The sequence below is a fragment of the Gracilinanus agilis genome, chromosome 4, assembly GCF_016433145.1.
Source record: "Gracilinanus agilis isolate LMUSP501 chromosome 4, AgileGrace, whole genome shotgun sequence".
NCBI classification, from domain to species: Eukaryota; Metazoa; Chordata; class Mammalia; order Didelphimorphia; family Didelphidae; genus Gracilinanus; species Gracilinanus agilis.
The window spans coordinates 284,922,917-284,949,057 of NC_058133.1; the positions used below are offsets into that span (position 1 = coordinate 284,922,917).

Consider the following 26,141-nt stretch of genomic DNA (forward strand, 5'->3'; position numbering starts at 1 on the left):
CTTCTTCTTCTTCTTCTTCTTCTTCTTCTTCTTCTTCTTCTTCTTCTTCTTCTTCTTCTTCTTCTTCTTTCTTCTTCTATTTCTATTTCATTTGCTCTCTTTTCACTTCCTTGAAAGCTGTCAATTGTCATTTCTTTTCTCTTTTTCTGTTGCTTACTCATATTTTTCTTCCTTGTTCTGCTAGTTTGAGCAGATGTATTTAATGATCTTTGATGAAAGATCTTCCCCCCAGCTGGCAATGGAGGTTTGTAGTTACTTTCTCTGTCCTCTGAAGACTTCTTGTCCTTCCAATTGTTGGGATTAATCATGTAATGATTGGATTAATCTTACTGCTTAATCTGCCCTGAGGCTAAAACCTCGAGGGGAGGGAAAAACAAACAAACAAACAAACAAAACCCAAAACATGTGGGCACAAGAAGGAGTGTTTTCACTGAACTGAGCTCTCCAACAGTGGGGTCCCTCTGCTCTGTTTGCTGTGTTTGATCTGGTTTTCTTTCCTCTTGAAGCCTTGCGTTCTCTATCTTGGTATGAGGAAGTCAAGCTGTTTGCAGTCTGGGGTTTGGCTCTCTCTAAGCCATCATCTGCTGGGCATTTTTGCTGTGTTTTTCTGGTTTTCTCCACCAGTCACCTCTCTGGTGCCTGTGTTTAACTCCCTGAGTCCTGTGCCAGCAAGACCCTCTCTCCCGAATGGTGAACCCCCCAGCCCTGAGATTTCCCAGGCTGCTGGAGACTCTCCACAGCACCTGGGGGAGGCGTCCTGGGATTCTCCTTCTACTCCCTCAGACCTGCCAGTTCAAGAATTGAAGCCTTTTTCTTGGCATACCCCTTTAGTTATGTCGCAGTAGGATTCCTGCTGCTCTGTCCCATTATTAGATTTGGTCCTCTTTCTTCTTGCAGTGCATTGCTTTCTATCGCGGTATGTAAGAGTACTGAGGTTTTAAGATTTGCTCTGTCTAAGCCGCCATCTTCCTGGAAACTCTAGAACTTTTTTTCATGTGCTTATTGATAGTTTGATTTCTTCATGTGAAAACTGCCTATTCATGTCCCTTGACCATTTGTTGATTGGAAATGGCTTGATTTTTTTTTAAATTTCATTTAGTTCCTTATATATTTGTGAAATTAAACCTTTGTCAGAGAGTTTTGTTATGAATTTTTTTCCTAAGGTTATTGCTTTCTTTCTAATTTTGGTTGCATTGATTTTGTTTGTATAAACCCTTTAAAATTTGATATAATCAAAGTAATTCATTTTTATTTGTAATGTTCTCTATCTCTTGCTTGGTCTTAAATTCCTTCTTTCCCACAGATCTGACAAATATACTATTCTATGTCCATCTAATTTATTTATGACTTAAATCTTTATATTTAAGTCATTTATCCATTTTGAATTTATCTTGATATAGAGCATGAGAGGTTGATCTAAACCTAGTTATAGCCATACTGTTTTCCAATTTTCCCAGCAGATTTTGTCAAATAGTGAGTTCTTGTCCCAAAATCTGGGACCTTTGGGTTTAATGAACACTAACTAGCTGAGATAATTTATTTCTAGTCTATTCCATTGATCTACCCATCTTTCTCTTAGCTAATATTAGATTATTTGGATGAGTACTGCTTTATATAGTGCAGTTTAAGATCTCATAGTTCTAGCCCACCATCCTTCACATTTTTTTTCCAATAGTTTCCTTGATATTCTTGATCTTTCATTCTTCCAAATGAACTTTGTTATTTTTTTCTGATTCTATTAAATATTTTTTTGGTAGTTCAAAAGGAATTTCACTGAATAAGTAAATTAATTTAGGTAGGATTTTCACTTTTTATTATATTAGCTCATCCTACCCATGAGCAATTAATGTTTTTCCAATGTTAAAATCATTATCTGGGACAAGATGGATGCCACTTTGAATGACAGGAGAAGCAGTTAAGAATTTTCAAATGTCCCTGGGTGCTGTGAGCCAAGGGCATAATCAGTTAGCCCCACCCTATACATACCCCCAAGGAACAACAGTTGGGAGCTCAGATTTCAGTAGGCTCTTTTGGAGCAAGGACATGGGATGGAGGGAGGTGAAGGGTGTAAATGGTAGGCCTGAAACCTTTAACCTGTACCTTACTGAGAGAAAGCTAGTGATCAATCAATACCATTGATATTAGAGCTGAGAGAGTATACCGATTCATCTATCAACATCTACATCTATAGTCTTCCCTAATCTCTGGCTTGGCTGTAGCCAGGACAGGTCAGAGTTAGTGAGAGGGTGAAGACCTGCAGTTACTACAAGCCTAACAATCTCCAGATTTGATCAACAATTAGATTAATAGCCAATAACTAGCAATAGCATTCCCAGATCCTCAATCCTGTTACCTTGTTTTCCTTACCCCATTGATAGGTTCAATATAGTGTTTTACCAACAAGTGCCTTTCCTGAGTGGTTATTACACCAAGGCCCTTGGGAAGGGGAGATCAATATGCAGTCAGATAACAACGTTTCCAATAGCCAATCTATAGCCTTATCAATAATTAATCCAACCTCAGGTTGGGACCTAGAGAGGTTAATCATCCACCCAAATTCTCAGGGGTTCCCAACCTGGGAAAACTGTTAGAAAAGAACTGACAGGCTTACTCAATCAAGCGTGTCAGGGAGGAGAGGCATGCATTACACCCATAGCAATTATGAGAGGAGTGTGTGTTTCCTCCCTCACCAACGATAGCCAATTGGGGCATGAGCATACAATCCCTCCTCCATTCGTACTATCTCTGAGATCCACATATACCATCAATTATCAAGAAGATCCAGGAGACAGAGATAGATATATAGAGATATATACAATCAATCCCTCATTTCTTTTTTTTTTTAAACCCTTGTACTTCGGTGTATTGTCTCATAGGTGGAAGATTGGTAAGGGTGGGCAATGGGGGTCACACAGCTGGGAAGTGGCTGAGGCCAGGTTTGAACCTAGGACCTCCCGTCTCTAGGCCTGACTCTCACTCCACTGAGCTACCCAGCTGCCCCCCCTCATTTCTTTTTAACACCAATTATTTAGATTTAGTTTTAACTGTGTAAAAAGTGTTTTGTAGTTGTGTTTATATAATTCCTGTGTTTGTCTTTGCAAATTGATTCCCATATATTTTATATTGTTTAGAATTATTTTAAATGGAGTTTGTCTTTCTAACTTTTGCTGCTGATTTTTGTTGGAAATATATAGAAATGCTGATGATTTGTGTGGGTTTATTTTGTACCCTGCAACTTTACAACAGTTATTATTTCCAGTAGTTGATTTGCTAGGATGCTTTAATCATATTCTCTGCATTGAGTGATATTTTAGTTTCCTCATTGCCTACTTAATCCCTTCAATTTATTTTTCTTCTCTAATTGCTACTGCTAGCATTTCAAGTATAATATTAAATAATAGAGGTGATAATGGGCTTCCTTGCTTCATTCATGATCTTTTGGGGAAGGATTCTAACTTATCCCTAATGCAAATGATACTTATTAATGGTTTTAAATAAATGCTGTTTTTTATTTTGAGGAAAGGCCCTTTTCTCCCTATACTTTCTATTGTCCATATTATATAGATTTAATGATGGAGGTGATCTGTGAATTTTTTTCATCTCCATTTTACCCTCTTGTTCAAGAATATCAGGGCAGTTTTCTAGAATAATTTCCTGTAATCTGATGTCCAAGATTTTTTTTTAAGTCATGACTTTCAGGTAGTCCAATATTTTTAAAATTGTCTCTCCTGGATCTATTTTCCATATCAGCGTTTTTTTTAATGAGGTATTTTATATTTTCTTTTATTTTCTTCATTATATTGATTTTGTTTTACTGTTTCTTGGCTTCTATTTGTCCTATTCTAATTTTTTAAAATTGAATCTTTTCCATGACCTTTTGATTCTCCTTTTCCTTTTGGTAATTCTTTTCTTTTTTCTTTTTAAAATTTTTAAAATTTTTAATTAATTACTTCAGTTTTTCTATTCTTCTTTACAAGTCATTCTTCTTTTCCTCTGACTTTTTACCTCATTTTCTAGCAGATCAATTCTGGCTTTTAATGCATTGTTTTCTTATTTTGATTCCTGTACCTCTGTTTCTAGATGAGTTACTTTGCTTTTTAGGCTGATGTTTTTCTTTTGCCATCTTTCTTCAATCTGTCTTATTTGATTTTTGAGCTCCTTTCTGATATCCTTTAGAGCCTGCATTCAATTCCCTATTTTTTTTTGAGGCTTTGCTTTACCTTGGATCCTCCTTTGGTTCTGTTCTTTGGTCCTTATCACCATAGAAGCTTTCAGTTGTAATTTTCTTTTTTATTCTTGTTTACTCATCTTATTTACTTTTTTATTTATTATTTTCCCACTCTCTGGATTGTAAACTTGCTTCTCTGTTGATTTATTAAACCATGCTGTTTGAGCTGCTATGCCCTGAGTCCTAATCTTCTCTTTTCTCAATCATCTACTCATATGTAGGATTCAGCCAGTTGAACCAATTTGTTGAGCTAGCATGCCCTGCAGCAAATTCTTCACCATAGCCAGTGGGGGGGCAAGGGTGTCTATCCTGATGGCCCCCTCAATTTCCTCCCTGCCAGCCATTGTCAGAGTCCTGGATCTCACATGGTTTGTCAGAGATCAGCTGCAGCCTCTGCCCAGGGCTCACATAGACAATCCTATCTTATTGAAGTTCCCAGCATTATGGGTGTGGGAGGGTATTCAGCCAGCTAGTTTCTTCCTTATCCCATGAAAATAGATTCTCTGTGCCTACCTTTCAAGTTGTGTTCATCAAGAGAGTCCTGTGACTTCTTGTTGGGTTTGGATTTCTGTTTTGTTTGAAGAGCATTTTAAAGATTGGTATGGAAGTATTGTGAGAGAGATTTTGGCTTTTGGTACTCCTAAGCTGCCATCTCGGCTCTGACCCCAGCTTCCTAATTCTTTTTTTTTTTTTAGTTCAATATTTTAATTTCATTTGCTTATTTCCAACACTACGATGAAAAGATTAGGGATCATTGACTGGTATTTTTTTTAGAGTGTTTCACTAATTTATTTTTTTAATTGTTTATTAATATTCATTTTTAATATGGTTACATGATTCATGCTCCTACTTTCCATTTCACCTCCCCGCTATCCCCCCATCCATGGTCGATGCACATTTCCACTGGTTTTAACATGTGTCATTGATAAAAGCCTATTTCCAAATTTTTGATAGTTGCATTGGTGTGGTAGTTTCAAGTCTATATCCCCAATCATGTCCACCTCATCCCATGCATTCAAGCAGTTGTTTTTCTTATATGTTTCCTCTCCTGCAATTCAGCTTCCTAATTCTTGAGGAGCTCCCACTTAAAGTATTACCAAGAGCCAACAAATCTTTAAAAAATAAAGATATTTGTTAGAAGGGAATGTCAAATGCCCTGGAGGCAAGATAGAGGTTGCCTCTCTCAGGGAAAGAATATTCAACTTTATAATCTTTTACAGACTAGGATGACTTTGTTACTTGTGCCATATTTCAGGACATCTGCCAGAAAACTCGTGAAAAAGTGTGTGTGTGTGTGAGTTGCCTAAGAGTTGAAATTTTGTCTATCAGTGAGATATCTCAAAAGTATGGAACATGCATGCTATCAGTATTTATTAGAGACTGTGTGCTCCTGGCCATACCACATTCCTGATGAATTCCTCATATGCTGTTTCTGATCTTAGATCCTTCTAGTGACTTGTGGTCTCCAGGGGACTCTGCATCCCACTCCAAAGGGAGGTATAGAGGGGACTGGAAAGGACAGATCTAGGGAGAGATCTGGGATGGGATGGATAGAGATTTCCTAGGAATGGGGTGATGGATTTCCAGGTACAAAGTGGAGCAGGAGAGACATCTCTGGCATATATTTTTTTAATATAAGACAGCAAAATGAGAGTATAATGTGACTTGGTCTAAAGATTTCAGCAATATAATAACACACTGAGTCTTAGGGCCAGATGTTCCAAAATTGACAACAAGTGATGAACTCAAAGATAGAGAGTTTGGGGATTAAATGACTTTCACATAGCTTATATGTGTCTGAAACCAGATTTGAACTCAGGAAGATGAGTCTTCCTGACTTGAGGCTTATAACTTTATCTACTATGCCACCTACTTCTCCCCAAGGTGTTTCTGCTCTCTCCAACCTTTGATATTATGATGTGTTTCAGCTTCTGCTATAATCAGTGATTCTAAAGTTTGAAGAATTTTCTTGAAAATTACAGGATAAAATCATAAAAAAATCATAAAAATCACATTCAGGGAAATGCAAGTCCTTTGGTGTTGAGGGATAATAATGTGTGAGCCTAGAAAATTAGGAAGAGGCTGGCTTACAAGGGATTTTAAAATGTCAAATATGGGGAGGATTTGATTTTATAAGAATCCATTGTAATTTACTGAGTTGGAGGAAGGTGAAATGGCAATAAAGTCATATCTGTATTTCAGGAAGATTTTGATGTCAGTTGAATGGAAGATAGATTGGAGTGGGAAGAGACTTGAGATGAGAAGGTCAGTCAGAATGATATTACAGTAGTTTAGGCAGAAAGATTGTAGCTTTGTGTGATGAAAGAATGGACAAAAGGAAAGAGTCTGTGAAGGTAAAAAAAAGCACACTTCATTTACCAATATAATGTATGAGGTGAGGATAAGAGAGAACCTAAGTAGCACACCAAAATTGTGAGCCTGAGTGACTGAGAAGATGGTGTTTCCTTTGACAGTAATAGTGAAGTTCAAAAGTGGGAAGGACATTGGAAAATCTTAATAAATTCTATTTTGGACATGATCGGTTTGAAATGAATGCAGAATCAATCAGTTTGAAGTATCCAAAAGGTAACTGGTGATACAGGATGTGCCCAAAATAGAAATTTGGGCTACTTATCTGGGAATCATCTGCATAGGGATGATCACTGAACCCTTGGGAACAGATTATATAATCAACTAAGATAGTATAAAATAGGAGGGTTTAAGTCGAAGACTACAAAGAAATCAATAAATGAATTTCTATATAATCAGGTTCCTCTGTAATCCTATGTATTTTATTTTATACATTTTAAAACATTCTGAGAAGGTGCCTATGGGTTTCATCAGAATACCAAAAGGGTCCATGATACAAAAAAATAAAATAATATAAAAATGTAAGCTTAAGATCCTATGTTGTAGGCCAGAAGAAAGGAGAAGCCCCAGGATAGACTCTCAAGAAAACCCATGGCTAGTGAGATAGTTAATATTAATTAATAGTGAAAATAATCACTCTTGGTTTCCTGATTTCCTCTAGTTGTCTTTAGGACAAAGAAGAGAAAACCTGATAGGTAACTGGAATAATCCAGGATTATCTTTTCTGTCTCAATCTGTTGCCTGATTTCCTATTTCTTCTCTCTAATAATCTTTCAAACATCTCAGATTGGACATTTTATGTCCAAAATGTAGCACACTATCTTTTCCCCTAAAATGTACCCCATCTTATCTAACTTCTCTGTTAGTTTGAGGGCAATACCACTGTCTCAGTTTGTCAGCTTTCATAACCTACAATTCATCTCTAACTCCCCAAGCCAATGCCAATGCTTGAATTTTTTACTTTTGCAATATCTTTTCAAATATGTTTCCCTTTCTCCTCTTTTATTGCCACCACTCAAGTGCAGGTCCTCATTACCTTAAACTTGGATTACTACAAAAGCTGACTAGTGGGTCAGCCTGTCTGAGGGCTCTCCCTACTCCAATCCATCCTCCATTCAGCCATTAAAGTGATTTCCCTAAAACACAGAATATATCATTCTTGTATTCATGAAACTCCAGTGGCTTCCCTGTTGGCAACTTAAGGAGTTGTCTCCTCCAAGTATGTGAAGATGTCCCATGGTAGAATTGGTGGATCAAAAGAATTTGTTCCAGAGGTTCTGGGTTAAGATGGCGGCAGAGTAAAAAGAAGCTCTTAAACTCTCCTGACCAAAATATATGATTCCTCAAGGAGACATAAAAACAAACCCAGTCGAACGGAGGGACCCCACAACAGGGCACAGTGTGGAAGGTATGTGGAATCAGGACATTTCCATGCTATAAAGGGGTAAAACAGCTCACACTAAATCACGGGCTGAGCAACCACCTCCCCACCCCCTCTACACACACCACCTATAGCGCCAAAGCCAGCTAAAAAGAAATAGAGCAAGTTTGGGGCACCCATTGAGTCATTGGCAGCTCCAGGGCCTGTTCCTGAGAGCAGCAAGATTTAGGACTCCAAAAAGCTAAAGAACGCGCACAAACTCTGAGCGTGGATACAGAAAGCGGTCGCAGAGCACGGGTACAGGGAGAATCGAGGGTGGAGGCAGACACAGGCACACAAGTGAGCATGAGCAAAGGCTCTGAAACTCTGAGTGGGGAACCAGCGCAGAAGGGTATACGACTGTGGAAGCAGCGCCCTGAGAATTGTAAAGGAACCTCCAGCAGAGGACCAAGCAAGAGGGTCTCAAGGCTTGACCTTGAGAAAAACCAGAACTTAGACCTCAGGACCCAAAAGACTGCAGACAGACCCTGAGTGCGAGGATAAAGCTGAGAAGCCGCTGGGATAAAAATGGCTACCCAGAATCAGGAAGCTCAGACGACAAAGATTAACAAGAAAAAGAAATCTTTAACACTCGACAACTTTTACACAGAGAAAATCCAGACAACCAAGCAAATAGAGGGGGAGAACAAACAAGTATCCGGACCCTCCCAAAATAATAATGAAAACTGGTCACAAGCTCTTGAAAAGTTCAAAACTGAGATGATGAGAAAGATGGAAAAGATTTGGTTAGAGAAATGGGAAATAGCTCAAAAAGAAATCAGGCGAGAAAATAACAGTTTAAAAGGCAGAATTTTGCAATTGGAAAGTGAGGCTCAGAAATCAAATGAACTGATGAGCAAAGTGAACATCAGAAATGACCAGATTGAAAAGGAAAACCAAAAGATCATAGCCGAAAACCAAAAGATCATAGCTGAAAACCAAAAGATCATAGCCGAAAACCAAAAGATTATAGCCGAAAACCAGTCCCTAAAGGTTAGAATTGAGCAATTAGAAGCTAATGATCTCTCAAGACAACAAGCACAAATAAAACAAAGTCAAAAGACTGATAAAAACAGAAGGAAACATGAAATATCTCAATGAGAAAGTGACAGACCAAGAAAACCGGTCTAGAAGAGACAATTTGAGAATCATTGGTCTTCCAGAAAAACCAGAAATTAATAGAAACCTAGACTCCATACTAAAAGAAAATTTTCAGCAAAATTGCCCTGAAGTCCTATAACAAAAGGGCAATATAGACATTGAAAGGATCCATAGATCACCCTCAACACTTGACTTAGAAAAGACAATGCCCAGAAATATATTTGCCAAATTTAAGAGCTTCCAGGTAAAAGAAAAAATCTTACTAGAAGCCAGAAAGAGACAATTCAAATATCAAGGATCACCAATTAGGATCACACAGGATCTGGCAGCCTCCACGCTAAAAGACCTTTTTAAGGCTTGGAATATGATATTCAGAAAGGCAAGAGGGCTGGGCCTGCAACCACAGATCAACTACCCATCAAAATTGACTATATATTTCCAGGGGTAAGTATGGGCATTCAACAAAATTGAAGATTTCCAAGTATTTGCACAGAAAAGACAAGGGCTAAATGGAAAGTTTGATATCCAACCACAAAAATCGAGAGTAACATGAAAAGGTAAATAAGAAACAGAGGGGAAAGAAAGAAAACTCATAACTTTTAAATTTGCCTTTTTAAAGGCCTCAGTAAGATTTAATTATCTGTATTCCTATGTGGAGAAATGCTATGTATAATTCTCTGTAGTGAACTCTATTCACTATTATAGTATTCACTATTATAATAATCAGAAAAATAATTCACAGGGAGAGGGTGGAATACTAAATGGTCTAAGATGATATGGAGAGGGTGGAATACTAAATGGTCTAAGATGATATGTCAGCAATGGGAAAGAGGGGGGTGAATAGTAGAAACTTGACTGAATAAGAAAAATAGGATATAATATTACACACAAAGAGGGCATGGGAAGGAGAGGGGACAAATACTATTATAAGAAGGAGAGGAAGAGAGCATTAAGAGATAATATTTAAACCTTATTCTCAGTGTAATCAACCCAGAGAGGGAAGAGTAGCTATACTATCCCTTGGGATATAAAACTCTTATCTAACCCTACTGAGAAAGTCAGAAGGGATAAGCCAAAGGGAGCAGGGAAGTGGGGAGGTCAAAAAAGGGAGGGGAGAAGAAGGGGGAGGGAATTCATTAGGCCTTTAAAAACAAAAAGAGGGGAATAATAAGGGAGGGGAAAGAAAGGGAAGTTAGTCAAGGGAGGGGATAAGGTATAGGGTCTTAATAGCAAACCACTGGTTTTAAAGGAAATAGTTTAAGGAGAAGGGGTAGGAATAGGGGAGGATACGAAAATGTCAGCAAATGCACAACTTATAAATATAACTCTGAATGTGAATGGGATGAACTCTCTCATAAAACGGAAGCAAATAGCAGGGTGGATTAGAAACCAAAATCCTACCATATGTTGTCTACAAGAAACACATATGAGGCGGGTGGACATACACAAGTTTAAGGTTCAGGGCTTGAGAAAAATCTTTTGGGCATCAAATGAGAAAAAGAAGGCATGAGTGGCTATTATGATTTCTGACAAAGCCAAAGTAAAAATAGATATGATTAAAAAAGACAGGGAAGGTCATTACATCCTGATTAAAGGCAGTATTAACAATGAGGAAATAACACTGCTCAATATGTATGCACCAAGTGGCATAGCATCCAAATTCATAAAGGAGAAATTGGAAGAGCTCAAGAAGGAAATAGATGGTAAAACCATAATAGTGGGAGATCTAAATATTCCTCTTTCAGATCTAGATAAATCAAACCAAAAAAATAAATAAGAAAGAGGTAAGAGAGGTGAATGAAGTACTAGAAAAATTAGATTTAATAGATATGTGGAGAAAAATAAATAGGGAGAAAAAGGAATACACCTTCTTTTCAGCTGCACATGGTACATTCACGAAGATTGACCATGTAATAGGGCATAGAATCATTGCAAACAAATGCAAAAGAGCAGATATAATAAATGTAACCTTCTCAGATCATAATGCAATAAAAATAATAATTAGTAAGGGCACCTGGACAGGCAAGTCAAAAACCAATTGGAAATTAAACAATATGATTCTCCAATATCAATTTGTCAAAGAAGAAATCATAGAAACAATCAACAATTATATTGAAGAGAATGACAATGATGAGATATCCTACCAAACTCTGTGGGATGCAGCCAAGGCAGTACTCAGGGTGAAATTTATATCCTTGAATGCATATATTAACAAATTAAGGAGGGCAGATATTAAGGAATTGGGCATGCAACTCAAAAAATTAGAAAGCTAACAAATTAAAAACCCTCAGATAAAAACTAAATTAGAAATACTAAAAATTAAGGGAGAAATTAAAAAAAATTGAAAGTAAAAGAACTATTGAATTAATAAATAAGACTAGAAACTGGTATTTTGAAAAAATAGACAAAATTGACAAAGTACTGGTCAATCTAATAAGAAAAAGGAAAGAAGAAAACCAAATTGACAGTATTAAATATGAAAAGGGAGACCTCACCTCTAATGAATGGGAAATCAAGGCAATCATTAAGAACTATTTCGCCCAATTATACAGCAACAAATATAACAATTTAGGAGATATGGATGAATATTTACAAAAATATAAATTGCCTAGATTAACAGCAGAAGAAATAGAATACCTAAATAATCCCATATCAGAAATAGAAAATGAACAAGCCATCAAAGAACTCCCTAAGAAAAAATCGCCAGGGCCTGATGGATTCACAAGTGAATTCTATCAGACATTCAAACAGCAACTAATCCCAATACTATACAAATTATTTGATATGATAAGCAAAGAAGGAGTCCTACCAAATTCCTTTTATGACACAAATATGGTACTGATCCCAAAGCCAGGTAGACCAAAAACAGAGAAAGAGAACTATAGACCAATCTCCCTAATGAACATTGATGCAAAAATCTTAAATAGAATATTAGCAAAGAGACTCCAGGTAGTAATTAAGAAGATCATCCACCATGATCAGGTGGGATTTATACCAGGAATGCAAGGATGGTTCAACATGAGGAAAACCATCCACATAATTGACCATATCAACAGTCTAACAAACAAAATTCACATGATTATCTCAATAGATGCTGAAAAAGCCTTTGACAAAATACAGCATCCATTCCTATTGAAAACGCTGAAAAGTATAGAAATAGAAGACCTTTCCTAAAAATAATAAACAGTATATACCTAAAACCATCAACAAGCATTATATGCAATGGGGATAAATAAGAATCCTTCCCAATAAGATCAGGAGTGAAACAAGGATGCCCATTATCACCTCTACTATTCAACATAGTGCTAGAAACCCTAGCAATAGCAATTAGAGAAGAAAAATAAATTGAGGGTATCAAAATAGGCAATGAGGAGACTAAGCTATCCCTCTTTGCAAATGATATGATGGTCTACTTAAAAAATCCTAGAGAATCAACTAAGAAGCTTGTAGAAATAATCAACAACTTTAGCAAAGTTGCAGGATACAAAATAAATGCACATAAATCATCAGCATTTCTATAAATTTCCAACACATTAGAGCAGCAAGAGGTAGAAAGAGAAACACCATTTAAAATTACCCTAGACATTATAAAATACTTGGAAATCTACCTACCAAAACGAACACAGCAATTATACGAAAACAACTACAAAACACTTTCCAAACAAATAAAACTGGACCTCAACAATTGGAAAGCCATTAACTGTTCATGGGTAGGACAAGCTAACATAATAAAAATGACCATTCTACCCAAATTAATTTACCTATTTAGCGCCATACCTATCAAATTACCAAAAAAACTTCTTCATTGAATTAGGAAAAACTATAACAAATTTCATTTGGAATAACAAAAGATCAAGAATATCAAGGGAAATAATGAAAAAAAATGAAGGAAGGGGGCCTAGCAGTACCAGATATTAAACTGCACTATAAAGCAGCAGTAATCAAAACAATATGGTACTGGCTAAGAGATATAAGGGAGGATCAGTGGGATAGACTTGGTGTTAAAGACGTCAGCAAGACAGTGTATGATAAACCCAAAGAGCCCAACTTTTGGGACAAGAATCCACTATTTGACAAAAACTGCTTGGAAATTTGAAAAAAAATATGGGAGAGATTAGGTTTAGATCAACATCTCACACCCTACACCAAGATAAATTCAGAATGGGTGAATGACTTGAATATAAAGAAGGAAACTACAAATAAGTTAAGTGAACACAAAATAGTATACCTGTCAGATCTCTGGGAAAGGAAAGATTTTAAAACCAAGCAAGAGCTAGAGAAAATTACAAAATGTAAATTAAGTGGTTTTGATTATATTAAGCTAAAAAGCTTTTGTACAAACAAAAACAATGTTGTCAAAATCAAAGGGAAACAACAAATTAGGAAAAAATCTTTATAACAAAAAACTCTGACAGGGATCTAATCACTCAAATATACAAGGAGTTAAAGCAATTGTGTAAAAAATCAAGCCATTCCCCAATTGAAAAATGGGCAAGAGACATGAATAGGCAATTTTCAGGTAAAGAAATCAAAAATATCAATAAGCATATGAGAAAGTGTTCTAAATCTCTAATAATTAGAGAAATGCAAATCAAAACAACTCTGAGGTATCACCTCACACCTAGCAGATTGGCTAAAATGAAAGAAGGGGAGAGTAATGAATGTTGGAGGGGATGTGGCAAAATTGGGACATTAATGCATTGCTGGTGGAGTTGTGAACTGATTCAACCATTCTGGCTGGCAATTTGGAACTATGCTCAAATGGCTATAAAAGATTGCCTGCCCTTTGATCCAGCCATGTCATTGTTGGGTTTGTACCCCAAAGAGATCATAGATAAACAGACTTGTACGAAAATATTTATAGCTGTGCTTTTTGTGGTGGCAAAAACCTGGAAAAGGAGGGGATGTCCTTCAATTGGGGAATGGCTGAAAAGAATTGTGGTATATGCTGGTGATGGAATACTATTGTGCTAAAAGGAACAATAAACTGGAGGAGTTCCAGGTGAACTGGAAAGACCTCCAAGAACTGATGCAGAGTGAAAGGAGCAGAACCAGAAGAACATTGTACACAGAGACTGATATACTATGGTAAAATCGAATATAATGGACTTCTGTACCAGCAGTAATGCAATGACACAGGACAGCTCTGAGGGATTTATGGTAAAGAACGCTACCCACATTCAGAGGAAGTACTGCAGGAGAGGAAACATAGAAGATAAACAATTGCTTGAACGCATGGGTTGGACATGATTGGGGATGTGGACTCGAAACTATCACACCAATCCAACTATCAACAATTTGGAAATAGGTCTTGATTGATGACACATGTTACAACCAGTGGAAATGTGCGTCGGCCATGGGTGGGGGGAGAGTGGGTGGGTGAAGGGGAAAATAGGGGCATGAAGCATGTAAACATGTTAAAAATGAATATTAAAAATGTTTAAAAAATAGAATTTGTTCCAGTGGCCAAGAAGACAACTGAAATAGGCATTGAGGGATATTTAGAGTTTGGTCAGACTTGCCAATGTCATTTCTGGGCCATTACCAGTCATTATGACTTTTTTTATGCCATTGGACTTTGATACCTCCAGAAGAGAGAATGAGACGAATGATTTTATACAACTCGGCCCACTTAAATAAAATTCCTACATAAGTCAAGATTTTATCCTCATGATGTTTTTGGTCCTCTTCAAAAATGAAGGAAAAACCACACCTCTTCTATCCAGTGACACTGTTCTTTTGGCTTTTCCAAAAACAAGACCCTCATTTTCTCTGCTGTGGGAATTTTCTCAGACTTTTGTTCATGCCTGGGATATTCTCCCTCCATTGCTCCAACTATTGACCTTTCTGGATTCCTTTAAGATCTAACCAAAATCCCACCTTCTAAAAGAAGCTATTTCTAACCCTCTCATTCCAGTGCTTTTCCTCTTTTTTAATAACTTCCCATTATCCTGTATACAATTTTCTTTGTATGTATTTATTTACATATTGCACCTCCACCTCCATTTGATTGTAAGTTCCTTGAAGGCAGTGCTGCTTTTGCGACTTTTTATATCCCTAGCACCTTGCATAGTGCCTGACATATAGTAAGTGCTTAATAAATGCTTATTAATTAGCTGATAGTTTTAGCAATTTTATTTATTCATTATTATTTTAAGAAAAAGCATTAATCAATTCCTGCAACAAAGAAATTATTCATACAGAAGCACTATGGCCATTATGGCTTGATGTTTTATGTATTTTTTCTTTTTTTTCCTTTTATTTGATACATTATCTCCCTCCTTGTCAAAGAAAAGAGCAAGAGGAAAAACAACAGATACCACTATCATATTAGAAGGAGGTTTGTGGGCTAGGATCTTGTGAAGAACCTGAAATAATTTATAATAGCAATATAGATAGATGCTAGCAAATAATTTATAGAATATCTTTTCTGGAGGAAAGACCTGGGATAGAAAGCTATTTACAAAGAAAAATATAAATATTAATTGGAAAATTACATTTCTAGTTATTTTTTAATGACAGGGGAGATAGGCTTGGATATAGATGTAAGTGTTCATGTACATTTTGCTTTGTTTAGTTCTTTGGGAAAAACACCTTAAAAGGGGAATACTAAGATAGACTCAGAAGTTCTTTTCATAATCTACTATGTAATATGGTGAAAAATCATAAGTGGATAGATTTTTATTGAAATCAGAAGATTTGGGTTTAAATTCTGCCTCTTAAATGTACAAAATTATTTATCTTGGAACTTGGCCAGATTCTGTTTTTTAGCTTTTTGTTGGTTATGTTGTTTATGGGAAAACGACTTCTCTAAATTCTGTTTCTCTCTGTCTCTTTCCCTCTCTCCTCCCTTCTGTTTTTTCCACTCAATCTTCCCTCCTTTTCTCCCCTTCATTTCTTCATATTCACATATATACACATATGTATAAATACATGTAATTTGTAAGCATATATGTAATTATACATATCTTCTCTCTCAATGCCTTTCTCTGTGAATGAATAAATCAATATATATGTATTAAGACCCTACTATATGCAGACATAGAAGGACCTAGAAAGGTCAGTGGATAGAATGCTGGGCTAAGAGTCAGTAAGACTTGAGTTTGAATCCAGCCTCAGACACTAGTTAGGTGACCCTGGGCAAGTCACTTAACCTCTGTTTGACATGATGCCTGGCATATATTGTTTTCCTGTTGTGTGCAACTCTTTGTGACCCTATGAACTATACTCTCCTTTGGGTTTTCTTGGCAAAGATAATAGAATGGTTTTCCATTTCCTTCTCCAGTGAATCACTTTTTGTCAGAACTTTCCCCTATGATCTGTCTTGGGTAACCCTGCATACTTTCATTGAGTTACACAAGCTTTCCTGTTAAACACAACAAGGCAGTTATCCAAGAGAGTTTTTTTATCATACAAATTTAATAGTTTATTTATTTTACCTTTTAGTTTAGCTTTGTTTTTAGGACTTATGTTTCAAGACTTTAGTTCCTGATAGATGAGATGATCCTGTCTAAGACAAATCTTTTAAGCACTCTCATTCTCTATTTCTTCATATGTCAAATGGGAAACAAAATAAATATATCCATCCAATTGTCTCACAGCTCTATATATTCTGCCCTCATTTCCCTCTGAAGTTTTAGTCTGACATTTCCACATTCCTGTTGGACATCTCCACCTGAATCAATCCAAGAGCCTACCTTTTGACCATCAGCATTATAGTAAGAAAAAAGAGTGAAAGGCTAAGAAACAAATAAAATATTAAAACGACAAAAATAACAATTCACTAATGTTATTAATATTTTCTAGTAATAATAAATGTTATTGTACTAAGTTTTTTGAATATGTGAATAGAAGGCACAGATCAGAGAGAATATGTACAAGAAGAAAATTTGGAAACTATTTAAGTATGGGAACTTGTGTTATGGAGAAGTCACCTATTCCATGCATGTCACTTTGGGTACCCACAGTGGCTTCTTAATGGATAGATGGGTAACCAATTACCCTTTTCATACTTATTTATTATTGACCTGAGCACTTGTTCACTGCTTTAGGTTTTTCACTTTGCTTCTTCACTTAACTTCTTTTTACATATAGTTCCTTGGGGCTTAAATGTTTTTCCAGGGTAGTTAGCATCTCTACTTCATCTCTACCTTTTAAAATTCTATTCATTTTAAAGACACAGATCAAATGGAAGCTATATCTTTGGAGCCTTCTCTAAATTTTTTAGGGGAATTGGAAATAATTTTTCTTTCTGAACTCCCCAAAAACTTATTTTGCCATATTTTAGGCACCTAGATGGCACAATGGCTAGAGCACTGGTTCTGGTGTGAAGAAAACCAGAGTACAAATTCTACTTCAGACAATTATGAGCTTATGTGACTCTGGAAAATTCATTTTAGGGGGCAGCTGGGTAGCTCAATGGACTGAGAGCCAGGCCTAGAGACAGGAGGTCCTACATTCAAATCTGGCCTCAGACACTTCCCAGCTGTGTGACCCTGGGCAAGTCACTTGACTCCCATTGCTACCCTTACCACTCTTCTGCCTTGGAGCCAATACACTGTATTGACTATGAGATGGAAGGTAAGAGTTTAAAAAAAATTCAGTTTATCTCTAATATGGGCATAATAACATTTCTCTCAAGAATTGTCAAGAGGAGCAAATGAGATAACATGTACGTTGCAAACCTTATAATGTTATATAAATGTCAACAATAATTATCACTTTTTTACTTTGCATCCTAGGTGTCTTCTGTGCATCCCAACCCCCAAACCACCAGATTAAAAATTCTGGAAGATGGGGAAGCTGGATAGCTCAGTGGATTGAGAGTCAGGCCTAGAGACAGGAGGTCCTAAGTTCAAATCCGGCCTCAGACACTTCCCAGCTGTGTGACCCTGGGCAAGTCACTTGACCCCCATTGCCCACCTTACCACTCTTCCACCAAGGAGCCAATACACAGAAGTTAAGGGTTTAAAAAATTCTGGAAGGGTAGGAAATATACCTTATCTAATCTTTACTGGAATAGAATGAAATGGAGTGAAATACAAAAGATATTGTTTGTGACTATCAACTTTGAAAGTTGAATCTCCTGTAGAATCAGCCAAGCAGATGAGAGAATAAAGGTTCATTAAGCAACTTTTGGCATAAGCCTGTCAATTCTATTCCATTTATACCATTTGGTAGATGTGCCTCTTGATTATATTTTGCTTACCTCCAATATTGCTGTTTTGCCACACTGGGATAGTCTCTTTCTGATTGTTTAAGAATGGTCTGCCTTGTTTCTAGGCTTGGAGTGATAAGATGCTAAATCTGGAAGAAATCTCCAGGATTATTTAGGACAAACCTAGAGAGAGAAAGTGATTTAATTAAGGTTGTATAGTTACTAAATGGCAAAGCTAAGATTCAAAATTAAAAAATTTAATTCCAAACCTCATTTGTAAAGACTTATGTATCTATTTTTAATAGATATTGGAGTATGAAAATGGGTGATAAAAACTCTAAGAGCAGAGCACATTTAGGTTCATTCTCAGGTGGTAGAAGAACATTTAAAGAATATAGATAATATCTTAGAAGGATATCTTGTAGAACACCACTGTGGCTTAGCTTTGTTCTTTTTTCTGTATAATATTTTCATCAATTAAGAGTGAAAGACATATGCTTTTTAAAAAAGTGTTATATCTATTGGTGTCAAGAGACATCCATTAAAAGTCCAAACTTCATCATCTCAGGCATTATAGGCAATCATTTGAATATAGAATAAAGTTATAAGATTCAAGTTTCCTATCATTGCACAAAACTTGTAACTAACCACCAAGGGGAACTCATGATTGAGTTTTGGATATTGATAGAATATATTTTTTGCTATGGTGGATTGCTATAGTTATTGAACTTACATAGAAGGCCTTCTATCCCTCTCCTCTCTGAAATGTGCATAGGAAGCTTGCTTCACAGTTTTACAAACATAAGAGGAAAAAAGGAAGGAAGGAGGGGAGGGAGAGAAGGATGAAATGGTAGTGGGAGAGGGAGGAAAGGAGGAAAAGAAGAATGGAACAAACATTTTTTAAAATGTTAAATATTACTTTATTTTTTAAATTTTATATTATTTTAAATATTATTATAATATTTCCCCCATTATACATACATATGTACATATATACATATATATATATAATTTTTAGCATTCATTTTCTTTAAAATTTGGAGTTCCAAATTCTTTTTCTCCTTCCCAGCCTTCCTCCTTCACTATCTCCCATCCTTCCCCTGTCCCTTGTATGGTAAGTAATTTGACACATATTTTACATGTATAATCTTATAAAAAATTTTTTTTCATATTAGTCATTTTGTGGAAGAGACTTCAAACAAAAAAGAAGAAAGTGAAATATAGTATGTTTCAATCTGTATTCAGACTCTATCAGTTCTTTTTCAGAGGACAGATGGTATTTTTCATCTGGGACTGTTTTGGATCTCTGTATTGCTAAAAATAATCAGATCATTAATAGTTGTTCATTAAAAAAAATATTGCTGTCACTAAGTACAATGTTTTTCTGGTTTTTCTCAATTGACTTTTTATCAGTTCATGCCTTTCCAGATTTTCCTGAAATCATTCTGCTTATCATTTCTTATAACATGATTAGTATTCCATTGCAATCATATACCACAAGTTGAGGAACAACCATTTATTAACTACTTACTATGTGTCAGATACTCTACTAAGCACTTTATAAATGTTATCTCCTTTGATCCTCACAGAAACCATGCCTGTAGGTGCTATTATTATTCCCATTTTAAGGTGGAGGAAATTGAGGCAGATAAAGATTGAATGATGGGATATCTTTATATTAATTGCTGGCTTTTTAAATAAGAATTACAAAATATCAGTCCTCTCTCTACTTTTCTTTGTTGTTTCCTAGCTTTACTCCAAGAATAGTCTTTCTGGGAAAGATATATCTCCTCTCTGAAAAGAGAAATTTCTCATTTCTTCTAATCTCTGTTTCTTAACCCTGATTACCTCAATTTCCTCAGCTGTAAAATGAGCTGAGAAAGAAAACATCAAATGGAATCACAACTTAAATAAGACAGCAAACAGCCTGGGAAAGATAGAGGGAAAAGTCCTACATGTTAAAAAGGTACATACAAAGTAATACTTTTCATACTAGTAATTCTCTGGAAGTAAAACAGGTTCTTGCTGGAACATTTGGAAATGGCTAAATACATTGTGCTATGTGAATTTTATGAAAAGTGATGAATGTGAAAAACTCAGAGAAATTTATGGAGATTTTTATGAACTGATAGAGAAGGAAGGAATCAGAATAGAGGGAAAAGTTTTTAGGATGGTAATTTCAAAGAGCTGAGAAAAAAGGTGGAAAAGTCTAAGTTTACAAATAAGCATACCTTGTCAATTATGGCCTGCGTGTTGATTTTATTGCTACTTGAACTGTCTCCAACCAATGATTTTATTAATTTAGGGAACTTCTCATACAGAACCTTCCTTCATCAATTCAGATTGTCAATTGTTCAACAGTTTACAGTTGAAAGTGACATGGGCATTGTACAGAGACGGCATGGACACTGTACCCCTAACCCAGTCAAACTGTAAACAGGGAAATTCCCCTGTTCCTTTCTGTCCTTGTGACTCCTAACACAAGAACATCTGGTAGATCCTGTGAGGCCCTAAGATTAGTGTCACCTTTGAATCATTCTTTAGTTTGAAATGGATATGGAGATGCACCTCCAGGCTTTACCTTGATATCATCAAATTGTATCTCAGTCATCCATGTGTCCTCTGAACTATGAGGGCCACCCCTATGTCTTCAGGCAGACCCCATCAGATGACCAAACACTCCACCAAATACCTGAGTGGTTACCACTAGAGTCATGTCTCCACTGTTGTAAAGAATATAAAAACCCCTGAACTGAAACATTCTGGGAGCAACCCCTAGGGTTGTTCCACTCACATCGTAACTGGTGGAGACAACTTTTCCATTCATGTTGTTCCCCCATCCCCAAGGAACAGCTCCCCATCTTGCTGTTCCACCTTGCTTGCTATTCCACCTTCCTATCCTCGTGGCCATTCTCAACGTTACTTTCCAAATGAATAATATTTTCTTTTTACTTTTAAGCTAAGTTTTGGAGTCTTGCATTCTTGAAAAAGGTATCCTTCCAGAACCCAGGGGTTCACCATTGTACCCCACAACATCTGGTTGTAACCCCATAACAAAAGCACTGATTACGGTACTCAGAGGTTGAGTGTTTTCTTGCTTTTTCTTTTTTTTAAATCTTTACCTTTTGTCCTAGAACTGATACTAAGTATTGTTTTCAGGGCAGAAGAGCAGTAAGGCTGGGTATTAAGTAACTAGGAGTTAAGTAACTTGTCCAGGGTCACACTGAGGAAGTGTCTGAAGTCAAATTTGAACTCAGGATCTCCCATCTCTAGGCCTGGCTCTCTATCCAGTGAGCTACTTTGCCCCTGATGAAGTGACTTTTCCAGAGTCATATTGTATAAATCAGAGCTACCAGGACTTGGATCTATCTCTTCCTGACTCTTAACCAACTTGCTATTGACTTCCCCATTTTGCCTCTCATTTTGCTTAATTATTTGTATATTCAGTCCTTTCTGACTCTATGCCCAATACTCTCAGCTCCACCAGCAGCTTCCAGTAGCTAAAGAATTCATTGTTGTTTAGTTAACAAGTATATATAGTTCAGTTGTATAGTTGCTTTAGTTTCAGTTGTATCTGACTTTTTGTGATCTTATTTGGGGTTTTCTTAACTCTAGTGATTTACCATTTCCTTCTCCAGTTTATTTTAGATGAGGAAACTGAGACAAACAGGGTTAAGTGACTTGACAGTACCTGAGGCTAGATTTGAATTCAGGAAGACTTTTCCTGACTCCAACTTTGCCACCATATCCATTGTGCCACTGAAAAATTAAAAAAATACATAAAAATCTATGGAAATGTGAGAAAAAATTTACTTCATTTATAGTTAATGATTTGACACGTGTTTTGAGATCATGAAGTATTGCAATTTGTAGTGAAAAGGCTTTTTCTTTCTTGTTCATTTTCTTTCCTAATCAGAACTGCAGTGGTCCCCAACTTGGCTTCAAGGCAGGGCATGCTTTGTGGGCAGTGAGTTGTTGGCCACTCCAGAACAAAAGATTTGGTCTGAATGTTTATTCAAAGCTTTTACAGCTTAAGAATATAAATTGAATTAGTTTTAAGACTAGTTTGAGAACCCCTGGAGAACAAACTTCCTGATTCAGCTCAGTTTGAATAATTTATGGGAATTTACTCTTGATCTATGTTTCTGTTACTGACATGTACCACAGAATCAGGAAATCTGGAGGGGAGTAGGAAAAAAGTGGGGGGGATGGAGTTGGGGAGATAAAGATAGAGACAAAAAATTTGATCACACATTACAAATATAGTTCAGATCAAGCAGCATTTGAATTTTGGGAAAAGATGAATTATATCTCAGTATCTTGGCTCTTGAGTTATGCTTTTCTTTCACAATAGAGTCATAAGTTGCATAAAATATATGTCCCTTTGGTTTTCTGTTACTTAAGGAAGGAATGAGCAAACTGTTGAATGAAATTTCTCTACATTAACTTCATATTTTTTACAGTATTAAAAGCTTTCAGTTTTAGTTCATAACTATTAAGTTCTCCAATTCAATGAAGGCTCAGTAAAATGACCCTTGAAATCACCTCTGCTTCCCAGTCTATAATTTTATAATTTTACGATTTAATAAAAGTATTATATATTTCTTGTAGGCCAGAGCTCTTTCCTGATCTCTCTACCCCAGTTGTTAATATTACCCATCCCCTTTCCCACCAGAAGCTGTAGAAATCTCAGAATAATCTGCTCAGCCTCAGGTTCCTTCTCACAGAAAACTCTCACTCTTGCATCAAGACTTGTGTCCCCTTGGTGCAGATTTGGTTTAGTCTATAAATCTCCCATCCTGTTCCTGCTCCCCAAGTTGCTCCCGAAGAAGTGATTCTGATTACCATACTAGGTCTGTCATAAACATTGCCTTAATATGTTTGAAGCAATTAAATCCAATTCTTCCTACAGTTTTAAATCCCAAAGTCCTTTGAAGAGAAGGCAGCAGTAAGATCAAGTCTTCTAGAGCAGAAGGGATCTGGAAAAGTTATACCAACACAGGAAGGAGCATTCGTCCTTCACTGTCTTCTGATAGATCAGTTTCTAGTATAACTGCAGTAGGAGAAGGTACTCTGGTAATAGTCCAGTAAGGGAGCAATGTGGTCAGCAAAGGAGAGGAACTCCATCACCAGGGTTTAGTGAGCACAGACTGGTGGCTCTTTAATGCCTGATGTAGCAAAGGTCAGCACATTCACCCTAGGAGGCCCCTGATTCCTGAGGGCCAGGGCCCAGTCTTATAGTTCAAATACTGGGAATTACAGAAGGGAGAAGAAAATGGCAAACCACAATAGAATCTTTGCCAAGAAAACCCCAAAAGGGATCACAAATTGTTGGAGGCATGAATGAAAGGAGTGAACAACAACAGGGCTCTGGTAAGAAAAGAAAACCACAAAGACCTGGAACTTGGCCAGAAGGCAGAGATTCAGAAATACAGAAGCAAACTGCCTTCTTTCATTGTACTGGACTGCAGAAGACTTCCCCATCCTCATCAGTGGGTTTATGCCGGAATAGAGTAAGGTCATTAAGTTCTCAAATCTTCAAAATCACACTGTCCTTACAGCATAGGTTAAGTTGAAAAATGCTAAGATGAAATCATGGAGAAAAAGCTTTTTGCCAACTAAAAATGTAGTCAGTGGATAAGGTTGATTATGACACTGAGGAACCATTAGTCCCTCTACAAAGGACAAAACTACCCCATGTTATCAGCTCTTAGCCTGCCCAATACATCAGGGTTAGGGACCTCACCTGAAGCTATTCCTTCAACAGATGAAGGGTCTGACACATCTGAAGAAGCAATTTTTGAAAGAGCTGAACAAAATGGCTTTGCTTGCTTGCTGCAGAGAATTGACTCATTATGAATCTGGTCCTGCTGCCTACACCTATCCAAATCCCAGCCAGGGTCCTCATGTCAGTTCCTTATAAAACATATCTCTCTGTTTCTTGAAAGTGTGCAAGGCCCAGCCAGGAGAGAAGTTTTCATTGTTGTCTTTTTCTGGCTTAAAGAAGACGATCTGGATAGGGAGTGACAGCAGAATAGAGACCTTAGTAATACTGCCTTCCTAGGCATCCTGCATCCTAACCTGCAAAGCAGGAGAAAAACAAAGCAGCTCTTCAGTGAGCAGCTTTAATTTCTCTTTGTTCAGGGGAGAGAGGACCTGGAACTGATACTTCAAAACTAGTGCTAAAAAAAAGCCCATGGGATATTTTGGAATAGGGGTCTTTTGAGGGAACTCCCAGGGCTAGGTTCCAGGTTATCTTCTTCAACATCAATCATTTGACAGTAAGCAACTGAAGAACAAAGGATAGCTCCAAGAAGAGAGTCTCAGCAATACCAGAAGAATAGACTTAACTCCAGCCTCTGCCAACAGGAAACCTGGCCTGGGTAAACAAGCTGTGGTGTGAACTCCTTGTTCTACTGGGAACAAGAACAGATTCCAGAGCAGAACCAGCAGGGATGGATGACATAATAACTTGAAATTCTCCTTCCCAACATCTTTGATTCTTTCTTCAGACTTCTGCCCCATAGGGGACAGTCAAGGCCCCAAGGGCTAATGCTCAGAAATAGGGGCTGGGAACTAGCAAGTCTAATTGAGAATGAAGTGAAACAGGTGCTGTGTCTGAAGCTTTCTCACCTTCCTAAATCCCACCACAAACAACCAAAAATAATTCCATAAAATCAACACTGAAAGTGGCACACACACAAAAATAGTAACATAGCAATTCAGAGTGTAACTGGACAACTAGGGAGAAAGGATTTTGACTACCTACACCCTGAGTACAGGAACAGACCAAACAGGGAATTCACAAAGCAGCAAGATTAGTAATGTCAACTTGTTTGCTGAGTGAGGGGAGCCTACAACCCTGAGGATACCACTAGAATCTGAATCTTGGTGGAAGGCTCTTGGATCAGCTATGTGATCTGGAACTCAGCTCTGGAGGCCCTGGCTGGCCCATTGCTAGGAATTGAAGGACTGGACACTTTGAAGTCTGTGGTAGGCAGACCTGAAGGGCAGGAATCCAAGCCTCATTGCTAATAAATGAGGGATTTTAGAGGCCCGAAAAATGTGTACTAGATACCTCCTCTGTCCTGGGTTGCAACACTAGGAGAGAAAGAATGAGGAAGGAGGGTGAATTGGTGAGGGACTAGTCCTCATCAGCTGTGGTCACTCCCAGGAAAATGGATTCCTCAGAGTTGCCAAAGAAGAAGGCTCACTGGTTCTTGCAGTTTCAGAACTGCCCACATACCCTGGTTGCAGTACCTGAGGTCAATCACAGATTGGGATTTGAGGAAGGGATAGGGAGTACATTTGATTCTAGACTATAAAAATTCTATGTTATTTAGAACTCAGGAAAAAAATACCAAAAAATCCTGAAACCTGAGATAACATATAACACAATAGAAACCCTGAGACTCTAGAAAAAGTCAATAATTAAGTCTCTGATAGTTACTAAAATTAAAGACAACTTATAAATTTAAACCAAAATGAGTAAAGGAGAAAGAATGCAACTACTGATAGCAATTATAGGTACAGAGAAGATCTCTGGTCAAACTCAAGAGGAGTATAAAAATATCTACTTAAAAAATAGTAAAGAAACACAATAAATGACCATAAGGTGAAAAAGAGTCTCTAGAAGAAGTTTTTTTTAAGACCTTAAAAGCCAAATGAGAGAGACTGAAGAAAAATTAGGAAAAAATAAAAATATTAAAGAAAATTCATCTAAATAGAAAAAGAGTTCCAGAAACTTACAGAACACAATGTATTAAGAACTAGAACTGGATAAGGGGTAGCTAATTATTTCCTAAGACAAAAAGAAATAATGAAGAAAAATCAAAAGAAATAAATAATAGATGATAATATAAAAC

The 26,141-nt window shown here is 36.9% G+C and overlaps 1 protein-coding gene and 1 pseudogene across 1 annotated transcript in view; both read right to left on the reverse strand.

The window, feature by feature from the left end:
- Positions 1-21,187, reverse strand: part of LOC123246442 (cysteine-rich secretory protein 3-like) — a 78,201-nt gene extending 57,014 nt beyond the window's left edge. The window contains exons 1-2 of the mRNA XM_044675341.1: positions 21,071-21,187; positions 20,969-20,999 (exon numbers count right to left, since the gene is read on the reverse strand). Coding sequence (XP_044531276.1) covers positions 20,969-20,999; positions 21,071-21,187 — 148 coding nt within the window. The remainder of the gene's footprint in view (positions 1-20,968; positions 21,000-21,070) is intronic.
- Positions 21,188-23,313: 2,126 nt separating this feature from the next.
- The window catches only part of LOC123246444, a 57,194-nt pseudogene continuing 54,366 nt past the window's right edge, over positions 23,314-26,141 (reverse strand).